Source organism: Phocoena phocoena, chromosome 19 (genome assembly GCF_963924675.1).
Source record: "Phocoena phocoena chromosome 19, mPhoPho1.1, whole genome shotgun sequence".
Lineage (NCBI taxonomy): Eukaryota > Metazoa > Chordata > Mammalia > Artiodactyla > Phocoenidae > Phocoena > Phocoena phocoena.
Genome location: NC_089237.1, coordinates 245,497 through 258,358, shown reverse-complemented (window position 1 = coordinate 258,358; position 12,862 = coordinate 245,497). Strand labels below are relative to the sequence as shown.

At 38.0% G+C, this 12,862-nt stretch overlaps 1 protein-coding gene across 1 annotated transcript in view; it reads right to left on the bottom strand.

The window, feature by feature from the left end:
• HELZ (helicase with zinc finger) overlaps positions 1–12,862 on the bottom strand; it is a 148,964-nt gene that overhangs the window by 49,255 nt on the left and 86,847 nt on the right. The window contains exons 23-24 of the mRNA XM_065896821.1: positions 12,010–12,238; positions 5,708–5,912 (exon numbers count right to left, since the gene is read on the bottom strand). Of these exons, the coding sequence (XP_065752893.1) occupies positions 5,708–5,912; positions 12,010–12,238 (434 nt within the window). The remainder of the gene's footprint in view (positions 1–5,707; positions 5,913–12,009; positions 12,239–12,862) is intronic.

Genomic DNA, 12,862 nt, shown 5'->3' with positions numbered 1-12,862 from the left:
GTTTATGATATTTTGAGTATGATTCATGGCATCAAACTGTAAAATTTACCGAAGGAACAGGAAAATGCACAGTGTCATAATCTGCTTAAGAGAATGTACGAATTTTCTAGAAAGCAATGTGGATGTCAAAAGCATCAGAAATGTACATATGCTTTAACCCAATAATTGCACTTCCAGGAACCTAAATGTCCATCAGTAGAAAATTTATTAAATAAGCAATGGCAGATTCATACAATGGCATGCTAGTCTACCATTAAAAATGATGACTTTGGGGCAGAAATATGTGAAGAAACATATGGTTCTGAGTTTCTAGACTTAAAAAAATTTTTTTTCTCTTTTCATTGGCTAAATGTAACACACAAAGCCATTACACAACACAAGTAGCACATTATACAACTTACCCTTCCACCACGTAAATTTTTTATTTGTACATTATATCTGAAAGCTTAAGTGGGGGGATAATGCCTATAGCAAGAAGAAGAATGTGTTCCTGACCAAAGCAAAGGTCCAGTGATGCTTCACTTATCTCCCTATCCGTCAGCAACTTTAAATATTCAGGTTAGCACTAAACATCAAAGGCTTATGGTCAGCTGGTTAGCGACGGGTAGGCAAGGGCAGCTAAGCTCCAACTCTTAAAATGTCAGAAAAAAAATAGTCAAGAAAGAATCAGAGTTGCTCCATTAACCAGAAGAGAATGTTCACAGTGACTGTCATTAGCTATTAAAAAAAAACAAAAAACAAGCTTCTGAGGAATAGAGAAGTGAAAAGAAAAGCAGGCAGAGGAAAGGAGAAAATGGCAGACAGCAGGGACGGCAGCAACAGGTGGAAGATGAGAGGCGTAAGCAATAAGAAGTGACCACAAGAGCAGCCAGAGGCAGACACGCTGACAGAAGAAAGGAGAGCAGTGACACAGCAGAGATAAGACCGTTCCAAGAGGCTAATAAACCATTCAGATTTCTCAGCCTCTGAGGACTTGTCAACCAGGGGTGGCTGTGTGTCAGGTGGAGAAAACGCTGTCACTGGGTCAGTGTGGAAGGCACAACAGCCCCCCAAAGACATACACACCCTACTCCCTGGAACCCATGAGTTGTCATGTCATGTGGCAAAAGGGGCTCTGCAGATGTAACTAAAGACTTAAAATGGGAGGATTATCCTGGATTATCTGGGGCGATCCAATCTAATCACATGAGCCCTAAAAGCAGAGACACCTCTCCAGCTGAGTCAAAGAGATGTGGAAGAAAAGGAAGGAAGAGATACAAGTGGTAGAAGGGGAAGTCAGAGATGCCAAGAGAGAGAAGGCTTCAATGCACTGTTGACAGCTCTGAGAGGTAGAGCCACATGCGAGAACCGGAAAGAAGCCTCCAGAGCTAAGAATGGCTCCCAGCTGACAGCCAGCAAGGAAACAGGGACCTCAGTCCTTACAACCCCAAGGACTGGATTCTGCCAACAACCTGCATGACCTTAGAAGCAGAGCCTTCCCAGAGCCTCCAGATAAGAGCCCATTCGACCAACACCTTGATCCTGGTCTTGACCTGGAGCCAAGAAACCAACAAAAACCTGGACATCTGACTCAAAGGAATGTGAGATAATAAATGGGTGTCATTTCAAGTCACTAGGCTTGTGGTAATTTGTTACAACGGCAATAGGAAATCAATACAAAGAATAACCATAGCCTGGATCGATCCTGCACTGTAAAGCTGGAAGCATGCCAGACAATGTGCATCAGCACTCTGGGTGCTGTGTGATAAACCAAGTGAGAAAGAAACTTGGGAAGGACCTGAATACCCAGGACTTTATCTGTTTAGGTCATTATTGATTCCCTGAGCTTAGAACATCGCCTGGCTCAATGAATACTGTTGAACGAATGGGGGAAAAAAAAGCAACTTGGGGCCTCTCACAAGAAGATAGTGGCGTATCTGCAAGCATAATTCAGCACCCTGTTACAGTTCAATATGGGAAAACTCCTCTAGCATATTTAGACTTCCCATGCAACTGTAGAGCAATACGTGTGCTTGGTCTATACAAAATATACAGTGTTTGGTAGCATATAACTAAATAACAATGCAGCAGTAAGCTAGAGCAAACTATGTAGAAAAGTCACTCCATAATGATAATTCCAAACTTCTGCTAATAAACCTTCAGAAAGTATGTATACCTTTGGTAGAAAGCTTATAAGCAAATGTAGTTCACATCATCTGTTTTTTGAGGACCATTTTTTTTTACTCAACCGTTTATTCATTCAAGTATTTATTTTTTCATTCACTCATTCTTTCATTTTCCATTTATTCATTCAACAAATGCTTATGAGGGCCCACGATATGTCCACCCCTGGCTGGGCACTGAGGCTACTGAGCCACGTAAGTCTGACACATCTTCTGATGGCTGGACACTGAGACACAACATAAGCAGCTACAGACAGTGAAGAACAATTCACAAACTAAAATCTATAAAACAATGCTATGGTCTCCTCAGAGGACCCATTTCTGAATATTATCTATCCTGTGAATAGTTTTTATAGTATGTACAAATGAATCTGTCCCATCTTCGCAAAGTTTCTGAACACTGTTCCCAGCACGTGCCCAGGAGAAAGCAGACTGAAGACAAGCAAATTGGTTTCCTACGTGCTGATTCTGTAGGCACCCGTGAAACAGATGCCTTCCTACAGATAAACGATGCCTGGAGAGTGGGGCAGTGAGTCTTAGCTAGGACCACCTGCTCCTGGATCCCCTAATATCTGTACCTTCGCTAACCCTTACCAGAGAACCTACATCTTAGTGAGGAGAATAAAGCCATTTGATTGGTGAAGAGCTAGGGGCAGGCTTTGCTGCCAGACACCGTGCTGAGGGAGCAGGTCCTGGAGCACGGGTAACCATCACCCAGCATTCTGATGATTTTATCTACATTAAACCTTACTGGGATTCTAAGTCTTAGGCTAACATTAACCTTACTAGTTTTTAATATTTCTTATGCACAGAATTGCATTAAAAGTTAAACATTAAGGAAACTTGGGGGGAAATTATATGGCTTAGTATCCTGTTTTAAGAAACAGCACGCTTTTCTTACAAGTAAATTCCCCTTCATCAAAAGACTCTAGCATATGAAATAAAACATCTGCAATTTGTTTCAAAATTCTCCAGTGCGTATATGTGGTGGTGGAGTGGTGGGCTGACAGCTGAAATAAGATCAAGGATAAACTGATAGTTAATGAAGCTGGATGATAGGGAATTCATTATACTCATCTATTTATGTATATATTTGAAATTTTCTACAATAGAAAGTTGGATAAAAAAAGACTCCAGTACAAATTCAATCCTCAGAACAATTTAATAGAAGTAAAATATAGTACTGGGGCGTGAAGGGAGAGATGATGACAAAAGTAACTTTTGGCTCACTATAACTTAGTTACCTAAAATTATTATTATTATATATGATATAAAGAACTTTAAATAACCAGGTATATAAACAACTGAGCGAACCTCTGTGTTAGTGACAATGAAATAACAGACGATATCTACTGGATCAGTGAAGAAAATTTCCCAAAAAGTTAAGAAGAAAAAATTGGGGAGATGGATGCTATGGTCCTTAACTACACAGCCTTCCTACTGAAAGAAGGAAGCCCCACTGCACTCTCCTGGATGCATCATAGCCATTATTCACTTATCAGGTACCTACTGAGCAGCCACTATGTGCAGAGTGGGGCTAGGCACTAGAGGCCATAAGAAGTATACAGAATAGGATTTTTGTCTTCGGGGAGTTTATAGTGTTGGAAAAGCCAGTGGATTCAACATATATTTTCTTTACCTTTAAAATAAAAACAAAAAGCAAATCACAGGATCTTGCTTAGGGTCAGTACACATTTGATATAATGGCTTGAATCTAGCTGCATCTATGGTACATGAATTGATGCTAACATTGATCAGTTAAGTAAAAAGTTTATTGTAGTTGTATTTAAGAATGTGCAAAAGGTATAATGTCTCTGAAACAGTTAAATAAAAAACAATAAAATTTAAACGTTTCTAACTGGGTTCCCACTCTTCACCTACTTTAAGCTACTTGCTGTTCCCTGGAGAGCCTGCTCTCACACCTCTTGCTTTTCCTATGAGCTCTTTGTTAAGCTTCACTCATCAATCTTAAAAATACTTCTAAGCACCTGTGATAAGCCAGATGTTGTTCTAGGCACAGAGGCTAGAGCAGCAAATAATACAGGCAAAAATCTCTGCCCTAAAGGAGTTTCTGTTCTAGTTTCTGACAGTCTCCCCAATCTCCCACTCACTCCATCCACTCGGTGAATTTACCCTGAAATCTCCACTGTGGTGGAGTGGTACTTCCTCTGACCATTACCCTCCAACATCTGCTGCAAGAACACTGGGGCTAATTTGCTTCTCTACTACCTACCGTAACAGCTGTCACACAGAAGAAACTTAACTATTTGATAAATAAGTTGATTATTAATTTATCAATAGTTTAGAAATCTCGAGGATTCAGTTATGCAAAATGCTTAATCTGCTTAGTCCCAAGTCACTAAAGCATTATTGTATATCAGGTCCATTTTTATTAGACTCAGACAACAGTACATTAAAACGGAAAGCAGTTCTCATCTCAGTTTAGTATTTACTCAGCTAAAAGTTCTTCAAGATATTAAACCAACAATTATTCCTTGCACATTAACCTTTACATTTCTAAAATGAAGCCCCAAACTGGCATACTCTCTTAATTCATGTCAATAAGTTTAATATCATGCTGATGACTATAAATACACCCAAAAACCAGAATACTAAACATGCCACACTTATAACTTTCTTTTCTAGATGGTAAGTGCAAGCTTTTTTTTTTTTTCAGGCAATCTAGCAAAGAAACCAGCTGTTTCTGACCAAAATAACTATAGTTCAAAAGTAGACCTGGGGGCCTTGATTCCCCCCCATCCCATCCCATCCCATCCCAATGACTGGACTACTTCTTATGCAACAAACACTGGTCAAAGTCGATTAAAGTAACCTTCAAGCAGTCAGCCAAATTTTCTGTGTCAAACACCACTTGAATTGGTCATCAACAAGAGGTTAGAGCTATTCTCTTTATACACATATTGCTATTATATTGTTCCTTATAAAAATATGCTGTAAGAGCATGCTATATAATATTCTATAAGAGCATGCTTTTAACATGTGTGGCGGTCTTTTAAACTGCTTTGTTTTATTCACATCTTGCTAAAATAAGTCTATCAGTAGAGAGGACCGGGAGGTTATATTATACAAAGGGCACCAGACCTAATCAGGTACCTGAAAACTTTTTTTTTTTTAAGATTTTTTTGATGTGGACCATTTTTAAAGTCTTTATTGAATTTGTTACAATATATTGCTTCTGTTTTTCTATGTTTTGGTTTTTTTGGCTGTGAGGCATGTGGGATCTTAGCTCCCCGACTAGGGATCAAACCTGCACCCCCTGCATTGGAAGGTGAAGTCTTACCCATGGACCGCAGGGAAGTCCCCTTGAAAACTTTTTGAGGATGATTTATGCCATTAAGAGCATGGCTAAACACCACGCTGTATTTTCAATTAATGTCCACACTGGACAAGTTCCTTGCAGAAACTGGTTGCCATCAAATGTAACCTTCAATCCCGACACATAAAGTAACCTGCAGCCCAAGAAAGCTCTGACGTCTCTGCACTGTTCTCTCTTTAACCTCCTCAGTTTCACTGACAGGCTTTACCTTGGGGGGTGACTGCTGCAATCTGTTGGTATTTCCCGTGTGCTGCACTCTCAGAGCCCGGGGGATAAATTCAGGTGCCAGTGGATTCAACACATATGTCTTCTTTAGTTCTAAAGCCTCTAGCTGAGCTTTGATCTGTTCAAAAGTGATTCCATGTAGGCTATTATTTTCATGACACAGGGCAATAAACCGCTCCCAAAATTTCCTACAGAAAAGATTTAGAAGATCAGTTTATAATTTCAGTGGACGAGATCACAGAAATGACTAAAAGCAACTAAAGATTAATTTCGAATTCCCCCACCCCAACCCCAAATCCTTAGGCCCAGTATTCATCTATGATTCAGGTATAATCTTCCCACCAGATCACAAGACTTCAGAAGTTTGGTTCTGAAACTACACTCATGTCTAGTACTGTGGAACATACAAATTCTGCTCTCCATTAATTCTGGCTGATCAATGAAAGTAACATGGTCAGTGCTCGACTATGCACACTAATTTGGAATGACAGATTTTGTTATCCATACAGTAAGCAAGGATTTCAAAATTGATAACTCATTTTATCAAAGATTTGTACTTCTAGGCATACTCATCATATACACATTTGTATGTATACACATATATATTATATACATACACACACACACACACACACACACACAAATTTGAATTATGGGGCCAAAGTAGCCTGGTGCTGGGTGGGTGACTAAGAAAAGCCAATTCAGACATAAATCTGAACCACAAAGTAAATAATTCTCATAAGGAACTTAAGAATTAACCAGTTATTCCTATATGTTTCTTTTAATTAACTGACGCTTGTCACAGCAAAGCTCATAACATTAACTGACTAAGTTAAAAGAATTAAATTATGAAAAACACAGGAAGTTGGAATGCTAATTTTTTTTAAAAAAATAAATTTATTTATTTTTGGGTGCACGGGGTCTTTGTTGCTGCTCGTGGGCTTCCTCTCGTTGCGGTGCGCAGGCTTCTCACTGCGGTGGCTTCTCTTGTTGCGGAGCACGGGCTCTAGGCACGTGGGCTTCCGTAGTTGGGGCTCGCGGGCTCTAGAGCGCAGGCTCAGCAGTTGTGGCGCACGGACTTAGTTGCTCCGCGGCATGTGAGATCTTCCTGGACCAGGGCTCGAACCCGTGTCCCCTGCATTGGCAGGTGGATTCTTAACCACTGCGCCACCAGGGAAGCCCTGGAATGCTAATTTTAATGATGATTATTTATCTCCTAATCAAATTAATAAATACTAAAGGAGAAAAATACATTCAAAATTAATCCAGTTGTACACTGTTGCTCCTGAAGTTTTGAAAATTGATCTCCAAATATTAAAAATATTATATATTACAAAAGATAACATATAAAAAGTTTTAGGATTTTGAATGACTATTATAAATATGCATACCTATCTTTGGTATTAGGTTCAAATAATGTTTTATTATGCTATAAAAGATATGTGATATGGTTTTTTCCAAGTTGGTATCCTTGTGTCCAGGTGGACAGCAGGTAATCAAGATGGCTTCAAGAAGCATAAATAAAAAGGTTTATATTATAAAAGTTAGTATATGAATGGGAATGGAGTTATTAATACATTCATAAAACTTAGCAGATTTTCATTTCAAACTATGCTTCTCTTACATATGCTTTCTACCATCTTCTCTAACTTTTTAAAGATGAGTTTAAGAAATGGGTCCAGAAAAAAATTCAGGCCTCCTCCATGTCAACAATAGGAAAGGTAAAAATGCTATAAAATATTAAATATGTATTTCCAACAATAAGACATAAAGGCTAACAAGACACTCATTCAGCTACAGGAAGTGTGTGTTGCTAAGAAATGCACACTGAAAGCTGCCCTTTATTTTTATTCTTAAGAACCTTTCCATAGGAATCAAATTTTTTTTCTCATAGTCTGACAGCTAAGGAAAGACTATCTTCAACATAGCACTCAGGATATAAAATCCAAAAACTTTCCTACCCTTTTGATAAAGAACCCCAAAATATTCAACTGTATTAATATTTATCAATACAATTCTACTACATCCTGTATTAAAAAGAAGTTTTTTTGGTCTAATTGATAAAGCAATAATTTCATAGAGTGGCATTTTATATTCGTGTGAACTTCAAGACACAGCAAAATGAGGAGAGAATGGATTGACTTTACTACAGCCCAGTTTTTAATTTTTACTTATTATAACATATTTTCATGTCCAGCTTACATAACTAAAATGCTAGAACTTGCTCTGTTTCAAGCTCCATACCCTGTCCCTATACGCTGTTACTTACCTCAACTGCACTGAAGTAACATCGAGCTAAGCAGAACCTCTAAACAACCTCACACGTCACAAGAAGCTGGTAGCTTGGTGACAGTTTTCATCTACAAGATCCCAGGGATCTCAAGGAAACAGCCTTTGAGTTAAAGGAACCGTTTCAGAAGCAACACTAAACACTTGCTAGAAGCTAATCAAGTTCAACTAATTCCAAAAGCAACCTGGAATTTCCATCTTAAATCTCACTTGTCTTTTGATAGCCTAAGGGAATAGCAAAATGGTCAAGCACGTGGATTCTAGAACTAGGCTGCCTGGGCTTCAGTCATGGCTCTGTCATTCAGCAGCCCTGTAGCGTTGGGCAAGTTATTTAACCTCTCTTCATACCTCAGTTTCCTCATGTGTAAAACAGGGCACCAACAGTGTTATTATTATCATTATACTTTATCACTAAGAAGACTTTTATTTCTCACTTTTAAACTTTCAGAGAAATGTATTCTTTCCTTCAAAAATCCTTAAAGGCAAAAATATTCCTTTCTTCTCTTTGTGAAGGCTCTTTCAAAGACCATTTCACACTGTCCTTGAATTCAATTCCTTAATGAAATACTACACATGGCATTATGAGGCATTTCAGAACACATAACTGGAAGATCACTAGAGAATTTCAACAACACTCAGACTGAAGAATTCACCACTATGATTAGTTAAAGGCTTCACCAATTCTCAGCGCCTCCCTAAAATGTTAACATGTTAATTTTTTTCTAGTAATGTTGGTTAGAAAACCCAAGTGTGTCTCTACGTTGTGAATGTAAGTGTTACTTTCAGAAGACAAAACCTTACGTTCAATCACTGCATGAACCCAAAGTCTGCTTTCATTTTCATGCTAACCTTGCTTCTAGGATCGCTGATAAAACATTGAAAAATCACTTGGTGTCCTCAGGTCATAGAGAGAGAGGGTGTGTGTGCACATACACACACCTCTACACGTGTGAAATAGGTTTATATCTCACTGAGCAGGTGAATTCGCTAATGAAGAAATTCGGTTCAAAGAGAGATCTCTTCCAAACTCTCTGGTTTGGAAAAACGCATGAACACGCCCCGCCTCCCCTCCCCTATCACCTCTCCTCACTCAGTGTAGATTTATCCATGCGCACGCCTCGCTTCCTCGGAAAGGCAGGGTAACCCAGAGAGGTCAATCTGACATCTGTTTGAGTGAGACACTTAGTAGCTATGTGGTCCTGGGCAGTAATTTAAACTCTACATCAGGCTGCCCATTTAAAATGCAAATAAAATACCCACATTACCGGGTTATTAGGATGACTGAACGAGGCAAGGTGTACAAAGCACTTGACCTAGCACCTGGCACAGAGAAAGCTGTCAATAAACAGCAGCTCCTGCATTAATATTTGTTTGTTTGGCAAGTGGGAGAAGGGAAAGTTCCCTCCATTCATTTAGGGTTAACAGAAAAGTTGTTTAAAAATCCTTTACAACAAAAAAGATTATACAACTGGTTGCCTTCTAAACTGGTATAGTAAACACAGTAATCATTCCTTGAAAACTTGATCAATATTTGGAAATATCATATTAGTTTTTTATAAATATCAAAATGAGCAAGGGAGAGAGACATCCTGATTAACTCAAACTATTGATACAAAGAATTCACGCCTTCATTAGTATAGTACCTAAGAATCACATTATGTCCTCCAGGTTTACCTGTATTATGAGATTAATTTAATTTCTAATGAAACTGGAAAGAGTAAAGCATAAATATCCATAGCCTCAACCATCAGCTCCTGGGTTAGAGCTGATTAAATTGTCCAAATAACAGATTATCAGCATTCCCATTCAGCTATGGGTCACATGATTTTCTCTCCCTACACAATGTATTGAAGTCTCTGAAAATATTTTACTTAGCTTATAAATTAATTTGAGGGCCTTGACACACTCCAGCTGAGTAGTAAGAAATAAGCAACCTGTAGGCCTGGCTTCAAGTTAAAAATTAGCCCTGGATCATTCTGATAGCATGGCCTCAGGAAGAATCATTCACCTATTTGCTCTGAGAAAATAATGACTTATGTCAGACAAGGGGTGAAAAATGCTGATCTCATGTAATTCACAGTATAATATACCTCTGTGGAAAGCGGTAATGATTTTTAAAAATATGCATGTTGGTAAACGTTTGGGGTTATTTATAAAGAATGTCCAAAAGTAATGTCACTCAAGACTACTGTTATACCTATTTATTCCCACAACAGTTTCTAGTTGCTTTTAATACATGTCAGCCGACTTTACATGTGTTAATCTAATAAAATTCTAATCAAACTGTACATGTTCTCACATTTATCAAATGATAAATATAAACAAAAATGGTAAACTACCACAGCAATATTCTAACCAAATATATTTGCAATGAATAGTAAAGTAACTAAAGTGAACTTCTCAGGAAGGAAGCCAAATTAATAGACTTAGTTTTATTCATTGGTATCTTGGAATTAATATAGTTCCTTCCCCAACTTTTTGTCATTAGTGGCTAAAAATTAATGGAAATCTATTTTTAAAACAAGAAATTAAAGATATTTTACAATAGAACTGTTTAGCTATATATAAACAAATCATGGACCATTCAAGTTTTACTTCCTTAAAAATAAAAGGTTATTCTTCAGAATGTAACCATAAATTAAACTCTACGTGATTAATGGCTTTCCCCTATAAAGTATATTAACTTCTTTTGGAATCTTAAACTCTAATGTATACAGCTTATTCTTAAAGGTCCCAAATTGTTTCCTTTGCCATAGAATACTTTCTTCCTGCTGAGACAGGAAAACAGATAATAAAATGCTGCTATATCTATATTGCAACAGAAAACTTGGTTTAAACGGGCCACTTCCTAACAACTTTGTCTACTCTAACATACCACGAAGAAATAACTACCCAAGGTGTATTTGAGACCATCGGCACCTCTTTCTACTTTTCTGAACTCACTCTGACAGGTACTAGAATACTTAAAAAATTTTAAGTAATCCCTCGTGCATTTCTTCCTTTTTCATAAAGGATATTCTAGATTTCTGTTCAACTTTTTTTGTAACATAGTTTTTCAACACTGCGTAGGCCAAGCCTTATATTACTGGCTTCATACAATTAGAAGTCCTATTAACTAGTATAAATCGTAAGTGTACAAGGAAAAGTTTTTTATTTATGTTGATATTTTAACATTCCTTATGGCTACAATCTAAGGAATACTAACAGTTCTTTCCAAATACAAGTAACAACCCTTTTTAACCCCCTAATTTTAAGATCCTCTGGATTAACCAGACACAAAGATTTGCATTGAGAAGCCTTGAGAGAAAATGAGAAGGAAACTCATCAAAAACAAGCTAAAACAATAATGAAGGAAAAAAGAGGGGAGTATGGGTATGAAATTCAGTCTCCATCAAAGATAACGCACACACACAAAACCACCTTCAGGACCCTTGTACTACTGGTCAGTCCCTTGTCCTGGAGCACTCTTAGCCCTGGAGCCTGCGTAGCTCATACCCTCAACTCCAGAGTCAGCTTTTCAGTGAGGCCTTCTCTGACCACACACACCATGTGAGATCACAAACCGCCCACCCTACCCCATCACTTCTAATGCCCCTTGACGTTCTATTTCTTCCACTGAATTTACCACATAAAATACTACAGTGTTTTTATTTTGCTTACTGTCGGTGTTCCTCTCCTCCCCAATAAAATGTTAAGCCGCACAAAGGCAGAGATTTTTGTGTTTTGTTCACTGATGTATCCTCAGTGGCTAGAAGAGTACTTAGAACACAGTAGGCACTCAGGAAACATCTTATGAATGATGATTGATTCAATGAACACACAATTTCATATACATAATGAATAGGCTCAAAGCAATATATTTTTGTGTTCCCACTGGGTATTAGTTAAGACTAAACTTGATTTTAATTAGCCAGGAGGTCATATAAATATGTGCATAGGGATGCAAATTACTCTACATTTCCCCCTTTAATATCTCAAACACTAGCACATAATTACCTGCATCTTCCAATAGAGCACAAAGCAATGGGATCACCCACCACGGCAACCAGGGACTGTGCTCTTGTGATGGCAGTATTGAGAAGCTTATAGTTAGATAAAAAACCGTAATCTAAGTCCTCTGTGGAATCTTCCAGCAGTTGCTCTTTCTTTTTAATTGGTGTCTGTTTATGTTTACAAGTATGTCTTGTACGTACTGTGCTAAGAAACAAAACTCTGAATTGCTTTCCTGTAAAAAAAAAAAAAATTAAAAATAAGAGGACTGTTATTCTGAACCATTGATATAATAAAAGCATTTCATTTTTTAAATCTTATTGCTAAATAAGAGGTGTTGATGAGAACGTGGAGAAACTGGAACTCTTGTTCACCATAGGTGGAAATATAAAACAGTATGTAAAACACTATAGAAAATACCACGGCAGTTCCTCAAAAAATTAAACACAGAACTAACATATGATGCAGCAACTCTACTTCTGGAAACACACCCAGAAGAACTGATTCCATAAGGAAGCCTAGAGAGAGACTAGTCTGTACACGTTCTTTCTTACATCGACACATCTCTTCCCTCGTTCTATGACAAGTCTCCACAGATGCGAATACAGTTCTAGGGTCAATTCTTCGTTCTCTCTTCTCCAGGCCAAACAATCCTAGTTCCTTCAACCATTTCTGACTCCACAGGGCAGTTTCTAGACCACTAACTATGCTAGGTCGTCTCTGGACGCTTCCTAGTTTATTAGTAATATTCTTTCTAAAATGCACACCCCAATTCTGTGTGATCTGAATGCATGGTACTGGAGCTATTTTCTCCCCCCATAATCTAGAAATTGTATTACTCTTATTATTGTATATTACC